Raw genomic sequence first — 27836 nt, forward strand, 5'->3', positions numbered from 1 at the left:
ACCTACTTTTCTCTTTTTCTCGATTAAACTGTTTTCTATATTATATTCACATCCAATGCGGCTTACTGTCATACGCTGAAATAAAAACAAAATATTAGGTTTTTATCTCAAGTTTTACCGTAACCTACTATACTTCAATTGTTAATAAACTTGATCCAATAATCACAATACATTTATGAAAGTAAAATACCATCCCCCCCTTAAACTAATTTCTTTTTTAAAACTTTTTTAAAACTAAAATATTAAAATTGAGGGTCGCCTTACAACCTAGAGGCCTCTAGGGGCTTTGCCACTAATAGTTAACGAAGTAATACTATGGCCTCAGAAAAAAATAAAATAATCTGAAAAATGAAATATGAATTACCTGACGAGGAGGAAAGAGTTGGTTCCTCAGCTCTCTCGTCTTCAATTCCTTCAGCCACTTCCCACACCTTAACAAGAAGCATTAGCTAACATATACATAAAAATTTTACCTACCTACTAAAAACTTATATGGTTATAAAAATAGGTTGTTTAAGAAAAAAAAATAAAAAGTCAGTTTTGATTTTCTGTAATTTCTACATTAATATTTCAGAGGTAAAGTAATATAGCCTAAATCTCCTAAAACCTTAGTGTCTCTTTTGAGTTATTAGAATTTTCCATACAAATATTTATTGGACTTGTAACCTGTCTAATTTTGAATGTTTTAAGTTTTAGCAAAATTATCAAAAAATGTTTGGCTTTAAAACAGCAATTCATCAATTGAGTAAAATGACAAAGTAAGAACCGTATTCTTTTTTACAATGTTTTCATAATAAAAAATTTTTTAAACTCAAATTAGAAAGAATTATGGCACCAATATATTATGATCCTTATTTAGACAAACTGTTTTTTTTTGTTTTCACAAAATTAAAACTTACCAAGAAAGCGCATCTAGCTCCAGAGAGGAGCTGTCCTTTGCTTGGATGTGGTTCAATACTGTGCACCACACCGACAGTACCATGATCTAGTTTAGCTACACAACCACCCTCCACTAGGTCCCACACATATACCTGGGTAATAACATATGATAATAATAAGCAGTAATGAGAAATATTTCGGATGTTTTTACTGTTCTATTTAATTCGAAAATCTTTTAAAAGTATAATCAGCATGAAGCCGAGAAAACATCTATAAGAAGCAAATGCAAATCTTTTTATATGTAACCATAAAGATATTGAAAAAAAGAATAATTCGAAGTCAAAGATTCAAAACAATACTTAGCCGAAAATTTAAGAAAACAATTTCAATTGTGCACTGAACCCACGTATAATCAAATCAGACCCAAACAAAGATAATTAAATTGTTAAGGAATATCAGACGCAAACTAAAACGCTGTACCTGGCTATTTTCACTTCCAGACAGAACATATTTATCCGTGTGATCCAAGGAACACTCAAGTCTAATATACAAAAAAAATGTAAAATGAATTTAATTTTTACCAGCACAGCTACTCTAAATCTTTTCCAATCTGTCCAACTGTCCGTCAACAATGATATAGCAGAGATTTAATTTCAGCGGAAAATAAAATTATAACTTCTGAATGAAATGGGATTTTAAAATTTTTCTAAGAAAATTCCTAAGATTAATGAGCATCTACTATATAACTTACATTTTCAGTCTGTTATACTTCTCTTGATATTATTCTAATTTGTTTTCGTATTTCTTTGGTTCGCTACATATAAATGTTTTAATCCTTGCCATTCCTCTAAAATTCATTAGCCTGTTATTACTGTGCTACTTATCTGCGTGCGTTAATTAACCTGAAGTTAACACTTGCCTGTAATCTCTATTTATATTTCCACTGAATTCTTGTAATAATTCTCCAGTAGTTTTATCAAAAAGTTTAATTGTACTGCCAATACACGATACTAGTGTACACTGTCCATCTCTACAGAAGACCAATACTTATATATACTGCCTACCAATCAGGGATCTAAAGGGATAAGACAATAGTCGATGAAATGATGTACATACCCAATGATAATTCACAGGACTACACCTCCTTGCATCCAAAAAACGATTTCTTATTCTGTTTAATTTGAAAGGGTTGGGTACAATTTCAATATTTTAAAATTAATCAAATTTCCCCCTCTGTAGACTGAAATGTTAATACAAAAAAAATGACCTACACTGCTATTTTGTACGTATTGATCAAAATTCAATAAAAGTAATTTAATTTACAGTCTAATTTCATCCCCTAAATTAATACCAAATTTGTTAGGCTGGGCCTTCAGCCCCTCGGGGTTAACAAAACTATGTTTAATATCCGCGGATAGAAGTCAATAATACGATGCGATAAATAACTATTCTACCAACATAATTATCAGTTCCTTGTAAATTTTGCACATGAAACTGTATCTCCTACGTAATCACTCACTGAAAATATAATACAAGAATTAATATTAAAGATTAACAACTTAAAATTATTGGTCTGTAACATATGATTATCCACCAATAAAAAAATAAAGTTTAAATCATTTAATTTCTGAAATAAAATATCAATAATTGCGGGATGGCAGTGCATCCGGCAAATGTGCAGTGGATGTATTTTCGTTTGTACTAAAAAAAAAGTATGAATATATTTATGCAAATTGAGGTTTTATTTGTTTATTGTAAAATTGACAAAAGTATTGTGTAGGTAAGTATTGTCAACTCAACACACATGCATAAGACAGAATAATTAGACTGTCAAAAGTACATTCATGGCTGACAAAAACAACATACAAACAGGACACCTACCTTACTTTGACCAAGACTTTTTTTTAATCTTATCCCTTTACATAAATACACTGCAGTCAACACTACTAAACCCTACCTACAGTTCCCATTCTGATATCAAAATTTCTAATATGCTTATCTCCACTCCCCACAAGAATCTCATGATTACTTACATCCAATGAGGTTACACTGTCCTACAATAAATACATTATTAAACATTATTAGTTTTCATTAAGATTTACCTTTTGATAAAAAAAGTAAGATTATTGCCCTTTCGTTTTTTAACATACAAACCCGATTAAATGTATAAAAGTAGTTTTTTTTGTCCTAGACTAAATGGACTTTTTAAAGCAAAAATTCACATAGACACATCATATAACATTGTAAAAAAAAAAACAATCAATTACTGTATAGAACATCTAGAAATAATTTTCTAGAGCTTTTAACAAAAAGTAACTTACTTTACATTCCTCAATGGTTTGTATAGGTTCATGACTACGAGATTTTGTGTCCCATATTTTAACTTTTGTATCAACAGACCCACTTATGATTACTGTACTTTCCTCGTTGAACTTTACGGTATTAACGGCAGCCTAAAATGTTATATCTATTAATTCGAAGTAAAACAATGTCTGTCCTGTCCGTCTGTAAGTCTGTCTCTAGCTTAAGATCTAGGTAACCGCTGACCCTATTGGGGTCTAGTCTTCGGGAAATTTAGCTTCTAGTCCTGAAAATTATTATGAAAATCGTTGTGAATAATCAATAAACCTATTATGCCAAGCCTCTAGAGGAATTGGACGGTGCCACAAGTTGAAAGTTAGGTACCTGATGCCCTCTCCACTTTCTTGTAAAATTTCCACTTGTCACATCCCACAGCACTATAGATTTATCCAGAGAACAAGATATTAACTGAGAGTTGTCACATGAACCTTGACAGTCAAGTACCTATAAATATTTAGCTTAGCTAGGAGTAATAAATAGCATTATGTTGATTGTATTGTAGGTACCCAAGTACATGTTGATGGATCATTCCATTTTTTTTAAAACGAGATTCCTCTAGATTTGAAAGGGGAAGATTTGTATAAAATTAGGGATTCTGCATGTTTTCTCTAGTCATTGCTCCTGATTCATTTGATTGCCAATAATTACAGTGAATTATTTAGATGGAATACCTCAAATCCATGGCCCATGTAGGTTTTTAGAAGATTTCCTCTATTTGGATTCCACAATTTTAGAGATTTATCCGCTCCAGCTAATTTCAGGAATACAGAGATAATATAAGGCTAAAAATTATATCATTTAGATCATCAAAAATAAAGGAATAAGATTACCTAGTTTTCAGGAGAAAAATAATCATGTTGTCTTAGAGTTCCATGGAATCATAAAAAGGATTTTTTAAAGTTTATAGAACTATATCAATGTATTCCTGCCTGTTATACAATAGTTTCCATCTACAGAGTATCGTACTGCTCGTACAGCACCTTGCTTACAATCTACGCTGCGTACTTGGGTCTAAAATATAAATAGTAACATTAAGGTCGTATGGTTCTAACTAATAGGATGAAAGACACAAAGTATTCTGTGCGGCTTGCACTGTTCAATAATTTAAATCTAAACTAGGTAGGTATTAATTGACTTGCAGCTATTAATACGAAAGCATGGCATTATGGTCCAAATAACAAATCACCCAAAATGTATGTACACAGCAATAGTTTAAGCTTTATGTTATTATTACACATATTGAATTGTAATGCTGTCTCCTTAATACTTCTTGTTATTGTATCCCATTCTTAAGGTGGACAATGTCCCATATGAGGAAGCCAAATTATGTCGCAAATATAGGTAATAAATAATATTGTAACGCACCTGAGGAATATCTGAATATTGGTCAGGCTCCTGGCCTTTCTCCCATGGACCACATTCCATTTTTGGATGTTTCCTGTAATGGAACAGTAAACTGATTGAAATCTCAAAACTGTGATTGAACACTTGTTTAGGAAATTCTCAATCTATCACATTGATATTGTCTGAAAAAATAAAGGTTCTTTATTTCTAAAATAAGGATATTTGCTGCATTTTTCATAATATATATTTCATAAATTGACATTTCATTAAAGTTTAAGTAATAAAAATTTTAATAGATTTTCAAATACTAAATACAGGAAAAATATAGAATATAGAAGAAAGCTTTTATATATTAACAGGCCAAACCAAATAATATTTTTTTTTTTCTTGTAGAAAGATACATCGTACATTAATAATTTATTTTTTTTCGCAGGTAACTAACATATATGTATATCTGGATCATCAAATTATTAATTAACTTTCCGAGAAGATCATTCTGTTCTGTTTTTGGGCAATGGTAGACTGGTACATAAATTAATCTTTCTGGGGTGGTATTCTGCATGAAACGATCCCCGGCTAAAAAGGGGGGAAGGGGAGGTAATGAAAAATATGTAGAAGGGAAAAAATAAAAGAATAAAAGTGTACTGAAAACATCAGCTGATACTATTATCCAGTAAAAACATAGGACCAAAAACACCAAAGAAAAGGGGAAATATTAAAAAAATCAGCAAAAGCTACTTTTCCTCTCATCTACAGACATAAAAACTCCTTAGAATGATGAGAAATTCAATTCTATTTAAGGGGGAGGAGATGAAATATTTTTGCAGCAGGTAAAAAAAAGAAAACTTGTGCAGAATATATATACAGTACACCTATGTAATCTTTCTTTCTTGCATCGGCAGCTATAGAATAAAAGATAAATAAAAATAATAATTTGTAATTAATATTTTAGAATCGAACAATTTCTTTGGATTATGAAAACCAAATATACATAAATACAACAAAAAAAAATATCATATAAAGTTAAATTATTTTTTAAGCGTATATACTTTGGAACAGATTAATTATTTAACAAATAAGAATCTTTTGTGACAATTTTACTATAATAATTTTTTTGTAAATAATATAATTAGGCACTTTTTAAATAGAAAATTAACAATGAATTAAAATAATCAATATCATTATAAGCAGGTACAATTGTTTGAAAAATTAAACTGTTATATTTAGAATACTGAGATAAATCATATCTTCTAAAGAGACAAAGATAAAAAGATACCAATGACTGCATATTATAATCATAGTTATCTCGTTTAACTGTAAATAGGCAGTTTTTACATGATCAAAATCAAACCTGACTTGACAGCAGCCAAGTTCAAATGAACAAAGTTGATAAATAATAGAGAACATGCAACAATTTTTTTCTTGTAAGGAACATAACAAAATCACACTAAAAGTATTATTTCTTCCGGCTTTAATTTCATATATTACAAAGAATGAGCAGTTCTTCGATGTCTAAATAAATTGCCAGGGGTTGAAAAACTCTGGTCACAATGACTACAGGATGACATACCCATGTGAGATTTCATATGATATCTGAGGCTAGACTGTGTTGTGTAAACCCCGCCACATTCTTTGCACTGCAAACTTTCTCCTTCTATTATAAAAAAAAGTTTGAAATATTTAGGTAGGTACCTAATATCAGAAGGGAAGGACAATATAAAGCATCTTGGTCAAATTACCCAGGTGTGAATAGGACACTTATATTTGAGAAAATATCATCTGGAATGTTTATTTGTCCGTAAATTAACTTCAATACCAATGGACTTTTATAAATAGATCTATAGAATATTTAGGATTTGTTATTATTCAAATGTCATTTGATCACATGGGTAATTTTGATTAAGATAGGACAGGTATTAATAAAGATCCTTCACTAATATTTAAATAATGAAAAAATGTTTTAGAATTGTATTTTGATGAAAAAAAAAAAAAATTCTAGTTTTAGTACAATGATCCTAACAACAAGTAAATCCTCCAAACAACTCCCTATTAATATACCTATTACTTTTGGGATTGCAGAAAAATTCCAAGTTTTTTACCTTTAGACCCTGAACAAGTTAACTTGTGGCGAATAAAATTCTTCTTTGCTATCAAGTTGCTACATTCTGGACATTTTTCCCTTTGCAAGGATTTCCCACCGGGAGTTGACGACTTTCCTTTCCCACCTCCTTTCTTAGTTGCAGAGTTTGAAATCCATTTTTCCAAAAGATTCGGTTTTTTCTTCCCCTTTTTAGATACTGGAGTATTATTGGACCTGAAATTTAAATACAAAATTATGATGAGGAAATATAAAGGAAAGTTTGAAGATTTTATGTTGTTGTATAAAATTAAAGACGTTTTTTTTAGACAGTGTGACACTATTAATTCTAATGTTAGTTCGATTCAGACTTAAGCATCAAAGAATAATAAAAACATATTACTTACTTTTGTAAAGGGGATTTACTTGACGAAGTTGATGGGGTGGGCGAGGAGCATTGAGGTTCCCACTCATCAATACCCCTCTCTTCCTTCCATTTCTCCCATTCCAAATTCTTTTTCATTTGTTCCTCAAATACTTTCTCATCTAGTTTACTTGTTCCTACAAATATTTAAAAATCTTGAGTTGATGAGTGTGAGTTATCTAAGATCAACAATATTAATATAAAAAATCAGCCCCCCCCCCTCTCACTTTTAAAGGGGTAGTTTCACGAAATGCATTTGAACTTAATTTAGTGAACCGCATATTTTTTCCTAGTTAATGGGTTAAACTATATTTATATGGCATATATTTGAAAGAATTTCAGTTTTCTACCACGTAGTTTTGAAAATATAAAGACATGAAAATCGACTTTTTGTGATATATGCAATTTAAAAAGACGATTTTCAAGTCTTGATATTTTAAAAACTACGTGGTAGAAAATTGAAATGCATTCAAATATATCCCATATAAATGTAGTTTAACCAATTAACCATGAAAAAATATGCGGTTCACTAAATTAAGTTCAAATGCATTTCGTGAAACTACCCCTTTTAGTTTTCTAAAGGAAAATTTAAAAATTATTTTTTGGGGGCAGTTATACCTTTAATCAAAGGGCGATTTATCTTGGAAGGTTGGTGGTACCTTTCCCCAAAACCATGCCAGGACCTTCACTGTTAAGGAGAATTTAGCGGTTATAGAGAACCTTCGGTAAAGACAGACAAAGATTCCGTTACAGTTTTATATAAAGATTCATTCATTTTCATTGAAGTTATACTTTTTGAAATAAGAAAAAGTTTAGGTAGGTACCTAATAATACAATGGTTTCTGAAGACAAATCTGAAAGAATATTCAAAAGCATGCGTTTCTCATCACATTTTTCCTAAAAATAAAAATAAACATTAGATTAATTCATATTAAAGTAACATTTAGTTAGGTACCTAGTTAATGTTTTGTAAACTTCTAAGAGTACATTTTACTCTTATTTTTCCAAATTCTTATTAATAATGTTAACGAGATTCTTCTTTAAATGGCAATTTTTTAGCAAGTCAAAGTGGTATAAAAAATCATTCAAAAAAATGCACTAAAAATAAGAAACAATAAAGAGGAACTAAAGAATAACTGTACATAAACTAACCTGAAAACCTGGTAAGTCTGTAAATTGTGTTTGTTCTCTATCTATCTCTATTTCCTCCTCCTTAAAATGATAAAATGCTCCGTAAAAGTAATATAAAGGGGAAGGGAGGGAGTTTAATGCAACCATCTCGTAATTAATGATTAAATGGTACTTAGAATTCGAAATTCGATCTGAAATTTTGCATGGATGGATAATTCTTGGTAGGTCTAGTTTCCCTAAATCGAACAAAAAGTTGAAAAAGTAACGGCTAACGGTTGGCGGCTTTTTGTTCGATTTAGGGAAACTAGACCTACCAAGAATTATCCATCCATGCAAAATTTCAGATCGAAATTCGAATTCTAAGTGCCATTAAATCATTGATTACAAGAAGGTTGCATTAACCCCCAACCCCCCCCTTATTAGAGGGATTGCTAGAGACAAGAAACTACACTCTATAATAGTTATTTAACAAATCGTATTAGACAGCTTTCCGAAGATATTAAAATGAAAATTTACAAGATTAATACCAGTTTAGTTAACCCTGAGGAAGAGAATTTCTTGGATAACAAAACTGGCATTAGTATTGTGATTTTTATTTTACTATTTGTGGAAAATTGTTTTGTAATTTTTATTCTACTATTCGTGGATAATTGTCTATTATAAGATGATGAGCATAATTTCTCATCAGTCTGATAACCGGTTCTAATTTTACGGATGTTAATCAAGAGATTCCTTCCCTTAAAACGTACCTGCTCCAGATTTTTACTGACAGCTTTCTTATTGATCATACGAAACTTGATAACTCGTGGTTTTCCATCCGTTACGTCTATGCGGATGGATTTATAGTGCTATATAGGAGGGAAATGGATATATCATTCCTTAGATCAAACACCAGATTTTCATGTTTATAAGTGAAACGCGCAGCGCAACAATAACCACTACCATCCCCTCTTAATGGATGAACGAACTGGCCAATAAATAAAAATAAGTTACTGCAAGTAAATAAGTAAATCATAGGGATTTAAGGGGACAACAGGCGATAAATTGACGTACTTAACCAATAATAAGCATCATATTACATACCACGTTAACAGATTAACCTATTGGGAATGTTTAAAATTTTTGGGTACCCGTGTAATTTACAGTACAATTTCTCATCCTCTCCCATACAGCTAGCTAGGGCATTATTAGGTTTTCATATCAATTTTTTAATACAGCACTTATAAAAACCTTCAGGATTAAACTTCTGTCTTTCATATTCGCCGCCATCTTCCTTCCGTATGAAACTCATTTTTATATTTTATACTTCTCAAAAGAGAAATGTTTATCTGAAAAATTATTTAAGCCATTTAAAATAAAAAGCAAGCGTTATTGTTTATTACAAATTGTAAATATTTATTGAATTAAAATAGTAGGTAAATTATTGTTTAAAAAGCATAGTGAATTTTTTTTTGGCATCATCAAAGTTAAGACAATATGATAGTAAAACATATTACATACAGAAACAATAAAAATCTGTAAAGCGTAATAATATTCTAATCTAAAACGACACTTCTAACTTCTAAAGATCATATTTTCTTAACATTGAAATAGTTTGTTGTGACTGTTTAAGTCAGAAAGTTTGTGTTGAATTTACTTGGGGCAACGGAAGTCAGTACCTATAAAAATATGTATTAAGTACCTACCTAAAAAGAGTATCTTCACCCACTAATAAAATATGCCACCCCCTCGAAAAAAAATTCTCACTTTTCCTTATTTAAATTCAAATTAAAAATTGGGGGGGGGGGGCGACTTTTCTCCATCCTACCTTAAGTGACCCTAGAGGCGTCTAGGGGCATATAATGACAAAAACTACATGAAAGTTGTTTTTATCAAACTTATTAAGCAGCCTTTATAAGTAAAAATATAGGTACTGTAATATATATTTTCCTGCAAACTTGGCTCCAGCACCGAGCTCCTCTTCAATTCTCAGAAGCTGGTTGTACTTAGCCAACCTCTCAGATCTGCATGGAGCACCTAAATTAAATGGTAAGGTATTACAAATTTAAGTACAAGAACTTTGAAATGCAAGAAACTTAAAATTTCTTTAATAATTTTATAAAAATATGAAAGAAGGGTGTTAATTTCTTAAGAGTTGAAAGCCGAGGGTATGAAATATTTTTATTTCCTAGAGTTTAAGAAAAAGAAGAAAAGATTAATGTGAAGATCAAGTAATTATAAGTATCAACTTAATTTATTAACACCATTGACAACTAAAAAGCCATAGGTATTATATATTCTTTATAAAAGGATCAGAACGCTCTGTCAAAACTATGGAAAACAAAGCTTAATTTTTCTTTGTCGATATTCTGTTCCTAGGAAAAATAAAATAATTATACCTGTCTTGATCTGACCAGTACCAAGACCAACGACAAGGTCGGCAATGAAACAGTCCTCAGTCTCACCAGACCTGTGGGACACCATGGTGCCCCAGCCCTGGGCCTTGGCCATCTGGTGGGCCTTGATAGACTCGGTAACTGATCCAATCTGGTTAACCTGAAAGGATAAAAGTTTATAACCTGCATTGTTTTAGTCAGCAGCAAACGGCAGTTACTACAACCAGGGAAAAAGAGAATGTGATTCTAACAAACAATTATAAAAGAAAATTTCCCCACAACCCCCTTCTCCTTTTCCTCCCCCTTCTTACCCACCCCTCTTCAGTAAGATAAAAAAACAAGATATAAACCCACCTTACTTCCAAAGGTTCCGTGATTTTTTGTATAATTTATTAGTAAAATAGCTGAGCCTGACGACAACTAAAAATTACTTAGAGCCTTAAAGTTCACCTATCTGTTTAAATAAGCAAGCAAGGTAATGAAATATCTTTAACTAGCGGCTTCGCCCCTAGCCTCTAGGGTCTTTGCCCCAAGAGATGGTAAAAAAAGTGTAAGGTGAAATTTGTAAAAAAAATAAAATAAAAAAAAGGGCCAAGGAAATCTTCCACAAAGGAAATATTCCACAAAGGAATCTTCTACAAAGGACCAAGGATATTTCTTACAAAAAAAAAAAAAAAAAAAAAAGAAGGGGGGATTTTTTTTGTTTTTGGGGGGGTTGGGAGTGTCCCACCCCCCAAGAAAATAGCTTAAAACCACCACAGGACCAATAGGTAGATACCCTGAAGAGTAGAATCCGATCGGTTCAGTAGTTACCGAGATCTTAAGGGACGGACGGTCAGACGGACAGACATCGTTCTACTTTGTATTATAGATTAATGACTGGGCAAGTTACATCTTGAAAATGCCCATTTTCTATTGGACAAGCAACGGTAGGTAATGTCTAGTAAAAGCAGAATGGATTATTTTTTAACTCCACACATTCTCGACAAATGCAGACGCCAATCATGTTTATAATAAACAAGGAGTGTAAATATTAAATAATAAATACTATCTTTGCTAGATTTACCTTCAAAAGGAGGGCGTTGCAGGCCTTCTTGTCAATACCGGTCTGGATTCTCTTGGGGTTGGTAACCAGCAAGTCGTCACCGACAATCTGGATTTCTGTCTCAGAGGTAAGCTTGGTGTATCCCTCCCAGTCGTCCTGGTCGAAGGGATCCTCGATGGACACAACAGGGTAATCCTGAACAAATAGAAATTTCGATAATTTGGCGTTTCTATCCCTTAATGTGCCAATGTCAACTAATGATGAAAAATCTAAATCTTGATAATTTTAGTCAAAAGGGCATAAAAATCTAATATTTCTATAAAAATATCTTCCTTTTTCTACTGAAGAAAACATTAAAAATGAAAATAATGCCTATAAGCACAGCAACAAAAGGTTAGGTAATTCTATTTTAGATAAAATAAGACAGTGTAAAACATTATATCGTACTATTTCACACCCAGTCCTAAACTGCATAACAATCTTTAACCTTTACTACTATAAAAATCTCTTAAATAAATATCGCTACCTTGATGAATCCTTTGTACATTTCAATGAGTTGATCAGAGGTGATCCAGTCGGCCTCCTTGGACTCGGGGTTCTTGAAGTCCAGGTCGTATTTGCCGTTCTTGAAGAATTCAGAGGCGGCAATGTCCATACCGATCTGGATTTTACCTTTACAAAAATATTTATCTATTACACCCAAGTACTAAGATGCATTTTTTTACTCAGTAAAGCTAAGACTATAAATGGACGGTATCTGATTTAGACAGATATATTTTTCACTTGGCCTCGTTGTATCTCTTTGCACAAAAAAACCTACCTTCATAACCAGACTTCTTAATGGCCTCAACGAGAAGCTCAAGAGCCTCGCCGTTGTTCTGGAAGTTAGGGGCGAAACCACCCTCATCACCGACAGCAGTAGCATCCAGGCCGTACTTTTTCTTGATGATGCTCTTGAGGTGGTGGTACAGCTCAGAGCCCATCCTCATGGCCTCGGAGAAGCAGGTGGCACCGGTAGGGAGGACCATGAACTCTTGCATGGCAAGTTTGTTACCTTAAATAGTTTAGGATTCATATATCATCGAGTGGAAGAAATGGGGGGAAATATGGTAGAAGAAAAAAACGCTTCAAAAAAGATGTATAAAAATAGATAAAAGTGGAATGTAACAACTGATATACCTATTTTAAAGAAAATATTCAAACTGAGATTGTAATAAACTCTAAGAGTAGGCCATCTGATAGGAAGAAAGAGAATGAGAGACAAAAGTAGGTATAAAGGAAAGTATAGCAAAGATAGCAATAATTTAGAACTTATTAAACATAATACATATGAAATAGCAAGTATAGTTGATAAACAAGTATTCAATTAAACGAAAAACAAGAATATATTAATAGCACAGACCTGCGTGGCTACCTCCGTTGATAACGTTGAGGGCAGGAACAGGCATAATAACGTCCTTTACACAAAAATTACTTTAGATAAGTGACCAGTTTCTTAATTTATCACTTCTCAAGTTGTCAGAATAAAAAATAGATCTTCGTAATTAAAAATTGAAAAACTTCATTCAAAGACTTTAAATTTTTTTTCAACTTGAGACATAATCAGAAAATGTAAACATGAAACCAAACAGTAAGCTTAATTCATGGTAATCTTTGCCTTAACGCCGGCCAGATCGGCTATGTGTCTGTAGAGAGGAACCCCCTTGTGGGCGGCGCCGGCCTTGCACACAGCCATGGACACGCCGAGGATAGCGTTGGCACCCAACTTGTTCTTGTTGTCAGTGCCGTCCAACTTCAGCATAAGCTCGTCGATTTTCTCCTGTTGGTCAGGGATAAAGCGATCAGAAAATGCGCAAAAATTAATTTTTTTTAAAGGTTAACCTTGCTAAAAAAAATCTTAAGCGTGAACTTTTGATTTTGATTGCTTGATCGTAAATTAGAAGTTTCCTTAAAGTCAATACCCAATTAGTCTGACAATTTTAGGGATCTTAAAATCAAGAATTGTAGACATACTTATTAAATTACTTCAGAACCTTCAGCTAGCAATACTTCTGATAGAAAACACAGCCTCTTGATATATATTCAAAATATTGACCTTTAACCGATACAAAACATGATCTGAATTGTACAAAATCACATCATTATTTTTTGCATAGTAACTTAAATTAACTTAAAAATATCTGGGGGGGGGGGGGGGGGGGCGATAAGACACTTTGTTAACGAACCTAAAATTAAAATAAAACGGCGGTACAACATTAAAGCAAACGCAATTTCAAATTTTAGTTCTGTAACTTTTTTTGGTGGAATTATTTAGGTTAGGTTACAAAAAAAAATAACTCACCACAGCACCTCTTTACTAGGCGCTGGGATACATAAATTCCAGATTGATAGAGCCATGCAGCCTAACCCAACATAAAAATTTAGTCTTTATTGCTTTATCTCCTGCCTGTTCTTCAGGTTCAAGACCAGCCTTCACCAGCTCAGGGGCAATCAAGTTGTTCACATTGTCAACAGCCTAAAGAAATGCTATATGAGCAACATATTTCTGCGTTAGATATGTAAACAGTAGATTTTTTAATAACGAAGAAGTTTTGGGAAAAATCTTAAAAATAACGAAAAATTCTATAAAACACTTATACAACAGACTAAATTGATTCCTGTCTGTCTAAAGAAAAATTCTAAAATGCTTTAAATTTTTAAATGTTTAATGTTTAACCTCATGCGAAAATAGTTTTGAAAGTAAAAGTCAATAAAAACAAATAAAAGTTGAAATGAAAATAAGTTTACAATTTTTTTCTGCATGTTTCTATATTTTAAATATCAAATGGATTTTCATTCTCCCTTAGCTCAAGTAATAAACAAACCTTGGTAACACCCTTGCCGTGCCATTGTTCTCCCTTGTCCCTGAGCTCAAGAGCCTCATAAATGCCTAAAATTAAGATATTACGAATTGGTAAATTGGATGAGTATTCTCAGAAACAGCGTTGTAGAGCCGGAGCCGTGGAGCCGCCATATTTTGCTGGAGTCAGAGCAGGAGCTGGTATTTTCGTTAAAAAACGGCTCCAGCTACGGGTTAGCTAAAATAAGAGATTTTTTATTAACCAAAATTTTGTAACTCTGTTGCGTCGTGAGCAAATGCCCCTTTTAAGTTTTTTAAGTCGATTTTTATCAAAAATTGAACTTTTAATCCTTTAATAGTCAAAAATAAACGTGGAAAAAAAATATGATTCTTTTTCTTGATTTTAGGTCGGAGCCGGAGCTGTAGCCGGAGCCGTTATCTTCACAGGCGGCTCCAAGGAGCCGGAACCAGAGCCGCACCAAAATCAAACGGCTCCGCAACGCTGCCTAGAAAAATGCCTAACTAAATACTCAGATAAATGATATGAAATTAAAGTTGCAATTTCAAATATCTTATTGCCCTGTTATAATCTTTATAACTATAATAAAACAGAAATGGTTCAATTTTAATGTACAAATATTTGTTTTCACTCCATATTTTTAATAAATTCATTGTGGGTGAATTATCTACGTATGTATTATTTTTTGTACTTCGTGAATTGAAGAAAAATGGGTAATTTCCTTCCAGCTAAAATTATACCACAAACTAAAACAAATTACTTTTGAAGCTTATTATAGGTTTGGTTAAATAAATAGGAAAGCTTTGTAATGGAAAGACACTCCAAGGTTTAAAGTACCTGCAGAGGAGATAGCAAGTTTATTTTAAAGTAAAAGGCGAATCAATGTGTGTAAACCCCACCTGTGGAAGCGCCAGATGGAACTGCGGCGCGGAAGATTCCCTTCTCAGTGGTTAGGTCAACCTCAACCGTGGGGTTGCCACGGGAGTCATAGATCTGGCGAGCAAGGATCTTCTTGATAGGCATTCTTAAGCTTCTAAAAGAGGACATTAACACATAAAAAATAGATTTCTGAAATACATTGAAAACAAGCAAGCGGGCTTTAAACTCTTCCTTAACTCTAAATACAATTTTAGACGAAAATTAATGGAAATTAGTAAAAACGAAAATACAAATATTACCTACATGGTATTAACGTATCAAGAAATCAAGAGACATTAAGAGACTAAAATTTTCCATAAACAAATGAAATCTTCCTAATATCAGAAAATCTAGAACAAGCCTTGTATTAATCTTAGCAAACATACTCGAATTGCTTACAAATACAAGTAAACACACACAAAAACAGAAATGATGTTACTCTAGTGTAAAAGATTAACTGATCAAATGAAAGATAGAGTCGACAGAAAACAACTAAGCAACAATTTTGAACAAAAAATTGGCCAAACAATGCTGTCAAAATAAATTGGCCGTAAAAAAATCAGCTGATAAAGACTCAAAATGGCCATGTACATGTTAAAATCCGCCCACAAATTTTTTGACAATATAAATTAATGAAAAAGAATAATACAAATAAAGTGTTTTAACTTTTCTGACGACAAAAATAGTAAAAGAGGGGACAAACCTCAAGGAACACACCCCCTCCCCCTCGTCATATGACTGACGAAAAGTTACGACCTTATGAGTCATGCACCCTAATTTCGACAATTAATATCAAAATAAGCCGGAGAGTTTCAATGCTAGACTAAATACTTTGAGTGAAACTGCCAGTAAATGTCAGAGGTTACAAAACAAATTGTATAAACAAAGTTCAGAAATAAGGAGAAATATCACATATTTTGATTCTTATATAACCTATAAATAGGAAAAAGAAAGAATTACCGCATAGCTCTTTTCTGTATGACGTCTTTTAAAGCCAACCTTTTTCAGCTATGTACGTCAATATATATTATTTACACATATATATGTGCTAAAAATCATCTTCTAGCGACGTGATTTAATACATCTATTTCAAATGTTACATATAAACAAAAGTACACGGTAAAAAAATGGTTCTCGGTGACTTATATTAAATATGACAGGTCAAAAAAGTTAAGAAGAATCACACAATGATATAATTAAAAGTAAAACGCACTTAAAAGATTTTAAAGAACTTCACCGGCCATAGGAAAATTTAAAATTAACAAAAATGTCTATCCGCAAGCCATATGATCTAAAATCGTCTCGTCTCCGACCAAATTCTCAAGCAAATAATTAAAACAATCACAATAGCAATCAGTATATACTAATTAACATGTTTATTGTGATGTTATTTGTAAATAAAGACCTCAGAAACAGCCAGGGTCTCGAGGGCCGCGGTATTTTGCTTCTGGTCTGCACTTGTTGATAAATGGATCATAGACGAGCTAAATATTGCAAATAGAAGAAAATACTTTTTTGATAAAAAGATAAAAAATTAAATATTGTGCTCTAACAGGTTGTTTAAAAGCAGATAATCATTGAATTTGTTTTTAATAAAATTACATAATCTATAATAAAAGCAGTTCTATATACTCTAAAACTTCGATGGAGTGTCTAGACAACAATTTTTCTAGGGAAAATTTATGACATATTTGAGGGGAATTTTGTCTTTAAAATTATTTTTTCTCTACTTATGTATATTTTTTATACATTACTTTTTAATAACAAAAAATAGGCAAAAAGTTTTTTAATTTACAAATATAAAATTTTATTTTTGCATTAGTTTTTTTCATTACTAAGATGAAAATTATGATTGAGAAGTAGGACTAAAACTATTCTAATTTAAATTTTATATACTTACTTATTTATCGAACTTTATGATGGTTCAATTAATATTTTTATGATATTATTTTGAAAAAGATAAAAGGCATAAATAAAGTACCACTACTAACATTTTATTAAAAAAAGACAATACTTTTTTTTCATTTCCTTATATGCATATGACTAATAGCAGGGATAAACTAAAATTTTAAAATATATATTCCTTGTTTTTAAGCTTAAAATGCTATATAAAGATTCTATTGAAGTTAAAAATAATTCATTTGTGTATGATATTATGAATTGAAACATATTTTGTCCCAGATTATCTTTATGATGTCTAATTTTTATTATACGTTTAGTGAAGAATATAATATCAGGTAGAAAAGTGTACGAGGCATTTTTGCGCACACACACACACCCACACACACTGACAGACTTGCACACACACACTGACAGACATGCACACACACCACAAACACACATCCACACACTGACAGACATGGAAACACACACACACTCAGTGCAAGTGTGTAAGTAGAGTAGAGTGAGACGCCCCCTTCAAAACAGCTTTAAGTTTTAAATATAAAGTTATTTTTTATAGAAATTTAAATGTTTAAGATAAATTAAATGATGACAATTATACATTTAGTATTTTTATAAGTAATATGTGTTTTAATCATTAATTTATATGAAAATAAAAAACAATATGTTTAGTTAGTTAGCTTATTTTATCAATTATAGTATGTTTTTTAGGTCTAAATTCACTATAATCCAAAAAATACTGGTTCTATAATTAAAGGGGGGATGGGTAAGGTGAAGATATTAGTAAAATAGATTTTCTGACACCGAATTATATAATATACATAACCTTTAACGAATTAACAGTTCTAGAGATCTTAAATGATAACATGAGTGAAGATATGAAAGATATATTTTTACAAACTATATCGAGAATTAAACCTAAGGAACTTTGATAGATAACAATTTAAATTAATATAAATAAAGAATCGATCACCATTTAATAATCATTATTTGATCATTATAACTTTTGTGGAGTGCATAATATATATAAACAAGTATAACATACCTAATGATTTGTAATGATGTGTCTTTGTGTAATCAATTGATTTATCTAGCTTAGATTATTAACTATTTGACAATATTGGAATTGATACCTAAGTGACATAAAATTCATGGATGTAAATTGTAAACTGCGTGTTTTAGATTTATTAAATAGTGAACAGCAGATAGTGGTTAATTTAAGATAGGTATATTTATATTATAAACATGGTCTAACCCAGAATTTATGACACTCTTAAAGTATAACTTTATCTTTGGTAGAGTTCTATATTTACAATCAGACAAAAAATCATTCTGGTGGTTGTAGGTATAAATATCAGGGTTCCATCAATACACAACAACGTCCACACCCTGAGATTAATAAATGAAAAATACCTGTTATCTATAATTAACAAATCCATAGTTGCTGTTAAAAGAAGTATGTCAAACAGAAACCACAAATGGAATCAAAACTATGAAATTTAAATCATCAAGATTGGATAAAGAAATTAAACATGACATAACAAGGTTTATTACCTATTATTTTTTTTATAATTTTGAAGTCTTGTTTAAAGCAGGGCGGGTCATATTATTTCATTTTATTTTTCAGACCCTGCTCTGTGATTGGGTTTGGAAAGGTAAAGTAAATGCTTGTGGAATTGAAATTCAATATAATTTTCTACTTTGCATGATTTTATTTTAGTTGCTAATTTCATAGTATAAATTAAGAACTGTTTAATATCTTTTCAAAGGCAATTTTGGAAATCATGGATTGGATAATGGATGAATTAACCCCTAATGAAATTGGAGCAGGGGTTCTAAGTGTGCCCATTGGAATTTCTTTACTAGGTAATAGTCCTAGGCTATATAACGTTATTAATATTAACATTTTTAAAGTTGGGAGTACTAAGACATATTTATGAGATGATTAAATTGTATTTAAGAAAGTCAAAATAAAATCTTGAAGAAATGTCATAAGTATGGGATACGAACCTTTGAAGGCGCTGAAAACAATATACCAGATGAAAACAGGCAAAAATTAAAATATGTAAAGTAAAAAATATTATTAAACCAAAATGTTCATTAAGTTAATTATTTTTATTATTAGCTTAAAAGCTTGCAATGAAATCCTGAAAACAATTGAAGAAAGAAATCTAACAGAATCAGATATTGTGTTTGTTTTAATTTCTGGTGGTGGGTCTGCCCTCTTACCTTCTCCTATATCAGGTAGAGATTTGAAACAACTACAAATATTTCTCATGAAGGCAGTAAAACCTACAAATACAATAAACCACAAAGCCAAATACAGATAAATAGAAAGTTAGTAATAAATTGTAGATATAGGAGTTGTAGAGTTTTAATTGATGAAAGAACAAACTTGACATTTCTAACCTATAGGTAGTGTAGGTTCACTTCTAAAACCAATCATTTTTTAATTTGTATAATCAAAATACTTTAAAAACTTAATAAATATTAAAGACAATAACACTAGGCTTAACACTTGCTGAAAAACAAGAAATAATTACAAAGTTATCAAAATCTGGAGCAGATATAGTTGAATTAAACACAGTTAGAAGATCTTTGTCAAATGTGAAAGCTGGAAAATTAGCGACTAAACTTTATCCTGCCCAGGTATAAAAAAAATCAAGTAATAAGTTTAAATATTTCACCCCAAGAGAAACAATTCTGCTAATAGCAAAAATTAACAGTAGAAGAATATTTATTTTACAATTTAGAAAAATTTGCAGGTTGTTTCTTTGGTCATATCTGATGTCATTGGAGACAAGCTTGATATAATCGCCAGCGGACCAACTGTCAACTCAATATCTCCCAGTAACTTAACATGTGCAAAAGTTCTAGAGAAATACAATCTAACTAATCTTTTACCAAAAGAAATCAATCTTGATACATTTAATAACATTTCGGAGGATGTGTTTAATAATGTTTCAAATATTATCTTTAGCAGTAATGCTATTGCGTTGAATGAAGCTGAGTTGATTGCCAAAAAGGTAAAGTTATTTTGGTATTGCAAGAAAGTAAAAATTTTCTTTAAATGGTCAATCTCTTTACTATGCGTAATAAGAAAATTTATATTCTTCTTTAGATGGGCTATTCAACACTGCAAGTTTCTGACAAAACCTCAGGCGAAGCAAGAATTGTAGGAGTTATCTGGGCAAAAATCCTACAAAAACTTCAAGAATCGACTCCTTCACAATGTATAGATTTACTACAGAAAATCGGATTTAACAAAGAGAATATTTCAAAGTTGGAATGCTTAAAGGAAGATTATGAAAATGGAAAACCTATTTTGTTTCTATCTGGTGGAGAAACAACTGTAAAGGTTATTTGCAATAATCAAATTTAACATAATCTCTACTTAAAAATCATATTTTGTATTAGTAATGTGGTTGGTAAAGCTATTAAAATTTTTAAGGTAAATGGTAAAGGATAGGAGGGCGTAATCAAGAGCTTGTTCTTTCATTTGCTATGCAAGCCTCACATCTTTTGATAAATGAAAGGTAAAGTTGAGAAATATACTTGATAATATTTGAATTACTGTCGTGGAATATTAAGACATCAAAAAAATATAATAGTGCTCATCAAAATGTCATGTTTTACAACTTATTTTACAGTTTTTTCAAACCTTTTGATACATTCTTAACAAACATTTATCTAGTGACTCATAGTTCCTATGCTATGCTACTTAATCTTCAGCTTCCCTTATGAATGTAATCCAATCATTTATTTAAAGCCATGATATTGAGTTTATGAGTTGTGGAACTGATGGAATTGATGGACCTACAGATTCTGCTGGCGCATTTATTAACAGGTTTCTTATTCATGCTGTAACTGTTATGATTAAACATAAACAAATTTTCAAACAAAAATAATATTAGGTACCTATCTTTTTATAGCTTAAATTTTATAAAATCCCAATTTTCTTCAGATAATGTATCTCTGTCCTTAACTTTCCATTAAAAAAGATCTTTATAAATTAATATTTGAAGCAGATTTAATTTATGATAATTTTTAAAATTAATTACAACTAAAATATAAAATAAAAATATTTTGTGTTTTCTTAAAATTGGATTAAAGATATTTGAAAATTTTCCGTTAAAAAGAGTTTTCCTATCCAAGTCTTATTTTAAATTGGATTAGTTGTACAAGACAAGACTAGTTTCCTTTTATTCTTTTACTAGAGTGGTAAAAACTTTACAAATCATTTAGGAGCATTTGGAATAAAGCTATAAATGATCTAAAGCTGGCACCAGAAGCTTACCTGGATCAAAATGATTCTTATAATTTCTGGAGCCAAGTGGACGGATTGGTCAAGACAGGACACACGGGCACTAATGTCATGGATATTCAGATGTTGATTATTCGCCCTAGGAATCTATATTTTTCCTCACATTAGATATATATGAAGGTTTATTCAGAAAAACAAACACAATTCAAACTTTTCCTGTAATAATTTTAATCCATTTAGAGAGGACATTCCAATATTATAACTAAGAGGATAAATTATCATCAACTGGCTCATCCTTGTATCCATAAGAAATACACTATCATACATATATATTAATCAATAAAAAAAGCTTTCTCTTTTTAAACATTGTGCAATGGCGAAGAAAAACATCTTTATATCCTTTTGAAAATCATATATCAATTAGACAAAGTGGAAAAATATTTCTAATTTTAGAAAAGAGATCTCGAAGTTAAAGTAATATAATATTAAAATTAGATCTATTTATGTTTGGGAAAGGAAAACTAATCATAAAAACAATGGTAGAAATAAAACCTAGCAATTATTTTTTATTGAACATTAAAACGAATCCAAATTAAACAATAATACCCTTTTCTACTATTTTTTATTCAGAATATCCATCCCTCTCTTTGCATATGTTAGATCCTGTTTGTTTTGTAAAGAGTGAACAAGACAGTGCATTTAATTTGATATCAGTCAGCAGTTTAACATTTTATTCACTATTTGTATGTTGGGTGCGTGCGTAGCATCTATTCATTTTACTATTTCTGTCATTAACTCTTTCTATTTCTTGTTTTCCTCCTTGTTTGTCCCAATTTTTAAAGCTAAAATCTCTAAAATTTCCTAGGAATAGATTCCAGTCTGGATTTTTAAGCCTTTCCAATTATTTCATGATTTCTCGCCTCTCACTTGCAGCATTGCATGCATCTCTGGAATTTTTTATTCTTGTAACTGATTATTTCATTAACACATAAATAAAATATTTTTGTATATTTTCAGAGTAAAAATGCAGGCGGAGGTTTATGATAGTTGAATCAGTGACAAGATTTATTCAAGTTAGAGGCAGGCACACGGTTAAGCACTATTAAAACTTTAATATTAACACGGACAAAGATATGAAAAACTAAAGTTTAAAAGTACATTTTAAATTAAATATAATATAAATTAACTTATTTGTTCCAATGATGATCTTGATCATTTTACAATTTAGACATAATTATTTATTTATATATCTATTAGAAGTTATAAAAGTATATTATTTATACAAATAAGTTTTTGTCTACTAATTGAGAGTCCTTAATCGTGGCGCTATTTCTAGAGCTTTTGAGTGAGAGGCCTGTTGTGTTGGTTTTCTGTTGGGTGGACTGAGTGTGTCATCGAGATTGATTGACACAACTTTTTTGTGAAAAGCTAATTCATCTGTTGTAATCATGGTAATTTTTATTGAACATGCCATTTGCGTTCTAAAAAGATTTTATTTTGAAATTGTATCTTTCACCGTCCACATGTCTATAATGTTTTAAAGACACAAATAAGATTGTTTTCGGTCACGTTTATGCTTAAAGTATGAGTTCAATTATCAGTTTTAAATATTTTCTTTAAGGGGGGGGGTTTTAATGCAACCATCTCGTAATCAATGTATAAATGGCACTTAAAATTCGAATTTTGATCTGAAATTGTGCATGAGTAATCCTTGGTAGGTCTATTTTCCCTAAATTGAAAAAAAAGTTGAAAAAGTAACTGCTAACGGCTCAGCCGTTTAGCCGTTTTTTGGCTATTTTTAGGGCAAATCTTCATAAATTATGTAGAAATCAACTTTTTGAAACATATTTTTGCTTTAAATCATGTGAAATGATACAAAAAAAATATTTTTTTAGATTTCTAGTACCAGCAATTTCCGGCTAGAACCGTTTGAAAACGTTTTGGATCGGAAAAGAGCATTATGTGGAGAGAGGTTTCGTGATGGATTTCGCTTGAAAATACCCAACAAATGTCTAAACGGATGAGCCGCCAGCCGTTAGCCGCTACTTTTCTAACTTTTTGTTCGATTTAGGGAAAATAGACCTACCAAGGATTACTCATGCAAAATTTCAGATCCAATTTCCAATTCTAAGTGCCATTTATACATTGATTACGAGATGGTTGCATTAAACCCCCCCCCCCCCCTTAAATCTAGATAAACTATTACTGACAATTATACCTTTTCATAATAAGCAATAACAAGCTAATAATAATTTGATTGAAAGAGAAAAAAGTAAATAATTTTTCATCACGTAGGTTGTTGATTTTTATTGCCAGAACTGACGGATCAACGACGGTTGGACATAGCCAGTAGATACTTAGTATTTGGTTAATGTTTTATTGTTGTTTTAGAGCTTCTTCGGATTAAATTTTGGCGGTGGTGCCGAGATAGATATCATTCTAGATGATTCAGACAATAGAAAGGTTAGTTGTTTACATCCAGTGGCGTGCACCTGGTTTTGTCAGGGGTGTATAAAGCAGATTTAGAAAATGGGAGCAAACTTGCTAAATTTCAATTAGAATGGGCTTGTAGTTAATAAAGTCAAGTTAAATCAAAGACCTTTGAAGAAATAACGGAATGATTAATGTTTTAATCATTTTATAAAAAATAAACATTTAAAATTAAACATACATGGAAGAAGGTTAATTAACCTTTATTGATCTATCCCTGCTTAATACTTAATTTGTAATTTTAGATGGCAGATATAAAAGACGAGAATGGTAGAAAAGAAAGATTTTTCCTGTTCTATGATGGTGAATCTGTGACTGGGAAAGTTAATATTACACTACACAGGTGCGTTTTTTAAATAGATATCTAAGCCAGAAGTTGAGCAGAAAAATATAACTTTCCCTATCCTCTTTTAGTGTGATGCTGTATGCTGTACGGAAAATCATAAGTCAAGCCTGTTACACTAATGTCATAAATATAATATACCTAGTATTTGGTCGCATTTTTTCTCTTTAATTGATACCTATTAGTAGTATATTTAGGCACTATTTTTATTTTTGATGCTTGTATATGTAATCTTAAGTTTCCATAGTGGAATACCATCCTCCCCTCTCTCCAATTAAATAAATTAAACTCTCTAAGGATATTTGTTTCCCAAAGTTGTATTTTTTTGGCCAATGCACATTCAACTACTTGACTAGATATATTTTGTTTATTTCTTTGTATATTTTATAGAAAAACTGGCCGGATAGAGCACCAGGGAATAAAGGTGGAGCTGATTGGAAATATTGAAATGTATTTTGACAGAGGCACACACCTAGAATTTCTTTCATTGGTAAGTGAAGTAGTTACAGGATTTAGTCTTAAAGATAATAGTTATTTCTCGCATCGTATTATAAACAGCTTTCCGTAGATATAAAATGTACAATTATAAGATTAAAACCAGTTTTTTTTATCCCCGAGATGCCGAAGGCACGGGCTAAAAAACTGGTTTAATCTAACGTTTGTACATTTTAATATTCGTACGAAAATGGATAGTATAATACAATGCTATACATAATTTTTTCGTATGGATGAGAACCAGTTCTAATCCACTGGATATTAATCGGTTTCGAATGAATACGAGAAAAAGGATTATTGTTATTTTCTTAAATTGAAAGGAGTTGCATTTTATCAATTGCGTTTATTTAGAATGTGTTTTTGTACGGATTCTTATATTTTCTATTAAAATATAATCTTGTTTTTCTTAAAAAAGTACATACTAGTGGATATGCCCCTAGCATCTGTAATCGAAGGGGAAGGATATAAAGAAAAACAGCTTTAAACCATCTGAATGATATATACCTAAGATTCTCCAATGGACACTATTTAAGTAACACCACACTCTACAGGTTTCCAGCCATTTTTAACTTTGAAATACAAAACAATTATATAGACAAAAGTATTAAAAACCCTAGATACTCAATACGAGCGAATGTTCTGTAATCATAAAAACATATGAATAAACCAATCAGCAATTAATAATCAAATTAAAGAACATCATCAAAACATTTAATATTAATTTTATTATAGATAAAATTCATATATAAATAATCTTCATAGACAAATGAACAGTTGCACATTTCCATGGATAAACAAACTGAAATATAAATAAATACATTTTAATAAATCAATAATATGATAAAACTAGACATTTAACATCAAATACAGTTTCTTTTGATGTTTTCTTTCTTCTTACTTTTTCTTAGAAGAACCTTGCTTGGCAGTCTGCTTGCGGCACCAATCCTCCCACACGGACATCTGCATTCCTTGGACTCGAACCTTGTCCTCTGCCTGCTCCAACTTACGCTCCAATTCCTTCTTTTCACTGCGCCACTCAGACTGAGCCTCGCGCCACTCAAGGAGCTCTCCATGATGCCTCTCTGCCTGGCGTGTGATATATCTCTCCGCCTCCCTGCAACGAAATTCACACGCCTTCTCCGACCGCTCACTGATCTTGGCATCAGACCTCAGCTTGTCCTTCAGCACCTCAAGCTTAACCAGATGATTGTCCCTTTGACGCAACTTGTCCTCCGTCTCCTGGAGCTTCTTCACCGCCTGCCTCAGCTTCTCCTTGAGGTCTCCTATCTGACTCACCATACCTCTGAAGGTTTCGGTGTCGATGGACATCAGGGTGTAGTTGTAGGGACGGGTAACAGAACATTTTTCAGAGTCCCAGGAACGGGCACGCTTCCTACCTCGCTCCTGCTTGCGACCTCTCTGCTGAGCAACAGCCTTACCAACACCCTCACCATTCACAGGCTCCTGCTGCAACGCCTTCGCCGCCTCCACACGCTTAGCCAACTTCTTGGCCTTTTTCTTCTCCTTTACCGCCATCACCCTGGTCTTCAACTCGTACCCTAACGAGGTCAAAAGTTCACTGGCCACATCATCCTCTGTATACTGGTAAGTATACCACAATGGGAGTGGAGCTTGGTCCACCAGCGGCTTCACAACAGCCACGTTTTGGTCAAAATGAATGTGAAAGCTGATTATCCGTGACCGGTAACGGCAAACCCCCATCGCTGACAAAACAGATCCAAGCGCTGATTTCTCCACGAAATCCTGGTAACACAGCCCCGAGGTGACCCAGTCCGAACCCTGTCGTTGGAGGAACGATTTGTGGAGGTTCAACATCGGCAGCCCCTCTTCCTGCGACCTTCTAGCAATGTGGCGGTTGATGTTGTTGATGGTATCCCAAGTAACAAACGAGCTTGGTAAATACCTCATGGAACAAATGGAAATTATGTGGGCAGTCCCCTTGGCGGCCTCCAGCGCTTCATCTATCACCTTGATGATCTCCCTCTCCGGGTGCAAGCCAACAAAAAGTTGGAAGGCTGATATAGACAGCCGTTGCGGCTGTCCTTTCTCCATATAGGAAAAGATGAGCTCCAGCAGCCTCTCCGGACATAACTCGCCACAGTAGCGCCAGTTGAGTTGCGGTGGCACGCTGTCCGGTTCCTCGACGTCACTGAGATGGCAGTGAGACGTCCCCGGGCTGACCTCCAAGTCTCGCACAAACTTCAGGCTCGCTGCGTCGCAACTGAAAGAAAACACTGTATTTAACAGGTGTCAAACTTTACTTTATTTGTTTATTTATTGCAATCCTATTAACTGATACTTTTAATTCTCTTTTAAAGAATTTGTAAGAGTTTTGTTGCTAATATCCTTTTTAAAGAAATTTTTGCTGAAAGAATTGTCAATTTAAAAACACAAATTAAAATAAAGAAAATTATATTACAAGCTAAATTTATCAAGCTGTAACAAATTTCATCATAATAAAAATTTTTCTGTGTAAGAAAAATGAATAAAAACTTGCTTATTAGAACGACGCAAATAAACAAATAGTCTTATTTAAAAAAACAAGAAATAAAATAGTATTAGATGTCGCAGATTAATATCATTTAGATATAAGAATGAAACTAAAAAAGTCGCAAATTTTTATATGCTATTAATTTGAAAAACCACACAATTATTTTATAAATTGTTTTGTAGTTTCCCTCAAAGCCTTCGTTGGGTTATTTAAACCCTAAATGCTTTATAAAATTAGAGTTTTGCCGAAAAATAGTATTTAACTAACAAAATATCGACATAATTGTGTTAAAATGATAAGTATTTAATTACCTCATGATAACAAACAGTAGCTAAAGCACAAAGAAGGATAAGTGATGGAAATAAACAGTTAAAACCGAATGATTTTTCTAAAAATATCTTGACAACAAGTAAACGTT

General features: G+C 31.9%; 5 protein-coding genes across 8 annotated transcripts in view; 2 read left to right on the plus strand and 3 right to left on the minus strand.

Annotated features, from left to right (window-relative positions):
* Positions 1-38: 38 nt before the first annotated feature.
* Positions 39-4775, minus strand: LOC145317672 (WD repeat domain-containing protein 83). Its single transcript, XM_080158836.1, has 12 exons — positions 4606-4775; positions 4170-4251; positions 3912-3991; positions 3565-3684; positions 3201-3332; positions 2837-2933; positions 2352-2397; positions 1799-1909; positions 1360-1420; positions 900-1031; positions 365-431; positions 39-75 (listed from the first exon to the last, which is right to left on the minus strand). Exons 1-12 carry the CDS (start codon positions 4663-4665, stop codon positions 47-49), a joined length of 1017 nt encoding a protein of 338 aa, XP_080014962.1. The 5' UTR covers positions 4666-4775; the 3' UTR covers positions 39-46.
* LOC145317687 (uncharacterized) lies at positions 4771-9546 on the minus strand. 2 transcript variants are annotated; one of them, XM_080158873.1, is made up of 8 exons: positions 9447-9546; positions 8966-9042; positions 8238-8297; positions 7910-7982; positions 7069-7222; positions 6684-6898; positions 5457-6238; positions 4771-5106 (listed from the first exon to the last, which is right to left on the minus strand). In XM_080158873.1, exons 1-7 carry the CDS (start codon positions 9505-9507, stop codon positions 6069-6071), a joined length of 810 nt encoding a protein of 269 aa, XP_080014999.1. In that variant the 5' UTR covers positions 9508-9546; the 3' UTR covers positions 4771-5106; positions 5457-6068. The 2 variants fall into 2 exon arrangements, with proteins under 2 accessions (XP_080014999.1, XP_080014989.1); XM_080158863.1 differs by having other exon boundaries at positions 4771-5127.
* Positions 9540-16661, minus strand: Eno (alpha-enolase). The gene is made up of 11 exons (XM_080158824.1): positions 15394-16661; positions 14501-14565; positions 14083-14151; positions 13294-13455; positions 13039-13093; positions 12457-12690; positions 12163-12308; positions 11658-11831; positions 10595-10751; positions 10145-10232; positions 9540-9873 (listed from the first exon to the last, which is right to left on the minus strand). Exons 1-11 carry the CDS (start codon positions 15539-15541, stop codon positions 9849-9851), a joined length of 1323 nt encoding a protein of 440 aa, XP_080014950.1. The 5' UTR covers positions 15542-16661; the 3' UTR covers positions 9540-9848.
* Positions 15992-22603, plus strand: LOC145327199 (glycerate kinase). The gene is made up of 10 exons (XM_080170780.1): positions 15992-15999; positions 19145-19180; positions 19440-19558; positions 19824-19963; positions 20080-20340; positions 20436-20679; positions 20787-20850; positions 21084-21161; positions 21560-21718; positions 22029-22603. Exons 1-10 carry the CDS (start codon positions 15992-15994, stop codon positions 22054-22056), a joined length of 1137 nt encoding a protein of 378 aa, XP_080026906.1. The 3' UTR covers positions 22057-22603.
* Positions 22593-27836, plus strand: part of LOC145317636 (vacuolar protein sorting-associated protein 26B-like) — a 19695-nt gene continuing 14451 nt past the window's right edge. The window contains exons 1-5 of one of the 3 annotated variants that reach the window (XM_080158786.1): positions 22593-22658; positions 22915-23029; positions 23970-24041; positions 24314-24411; positions 24802-24901. In XM_080158786.1, the coding sequence (XP_080014912.1) occupies positions 23027-23029; positions 23970-24041; positions 24314-24411; positions 24802-24901 (273 nt within the window). In that variant the 5' untranslated portion in view covers positions 22593-22658; positions 22915-23026. Of the gene's footprint in view, positions 22670-22914; positions 23030-23969; positions 24042-24313; positions 24412-24801; positions 24902-27836 lie in introns of all 3 variants that reach the window. The other 2 variants (XM_080158797.1, XM_080158801.1) reach the window with 2 other exon arrangements.

The sequence above is a fragment of the Acartia tonsa genome, chromosome 1 (genome assembly GCF_053477335.1).
Source record: "Acartia tonsa isolate MP-2025a chromosome 1, ASM5347733v1, whole genome shotgun sequence".
In the NCBI taxonomy this organism is placed as follows: domain Eukaryota; kingdom Metazoa; phylum Arthropoda; class Copepoda; order Calanoida; family Acartiidae; genus Acartia; species Acartia tonsa.

Coding starts and splice junctions, on each gene's coding strand:
- LOC145317672 (XM_080158836.1), bottom strand. CDS start 4,665: ATGGAATGTGGTCCATGGGAGAAAGGCCAGGAGCCTGACCAATATTCA. Junction 3,992..4,169: donor TGGAAACTATTGTATAACAG/GCAGGAATACAT, acceptor TCCTGAAATTAG/CTGGAGCGGATAAATCTCTA. Junction 1,421..1,798: donor AATATAAATAGAGATTACAG/GCAAGTGTTAAC, acceptor TTTGTATATTAG/ACTTGAGTGTTCCTTGGATC.
- LOC145317687 (XM_080158873.1), bottom strand. CDS start 9,507: ATGAGTTTCATACGGAAGGAAGATGGCGGCGAATATGAAAGACAGAAG. Junction 8,298..8,965: donor TCAGTAAAAATCTGGAGCAG/GTACGTTTTAAG, acceptor TATCATTTTAAG/GAGGAGGAAATAGAGATAGA. Junction 7,223..7,909: donor AGAAACCATTGTATTATTAG/GTACCTACCTAA, acceptor AAATATTTGTAG/GAACAAGTAAACTAGATGAG.
- Eno (XM_080158824.1), bottom strand. CDS start 15,541: ATGTCCTCTTTTAGAAGCTTAAGAATGCCTATCAAGAAGATCCTTGCT. Junction 11,832..12,162: donor TGTACAAAGGATTCATCAAG/GTAGCGATATTT, acceptor CTATTTGTTCAG/GATTACCCTGTTGTGTCCAT. Junction 9,874..10,144: donor GCTGGAGCCAAGTTTGCAGG/AAAATATATATT, acceptor TATTTTTATAGG/TACTGACTTCCGTTGCCCCA.
- LOC145327199 (XM_080170780.1), top strand. Junction 19,181..19,439: donor CATTGGAATTTCTTTACTAG/GTAATAGTCCTA, acceptor TTTTATTATTAG/CTTAAAAGCTTGCAATGAAA. Junction 20,341..20,435: donor CTGAGTTGATTGCCAAAAAG/GTAAAGTTATTT, acceptor ATTCTTCTTTAG/ATGGGCTATTCAACACTGCA.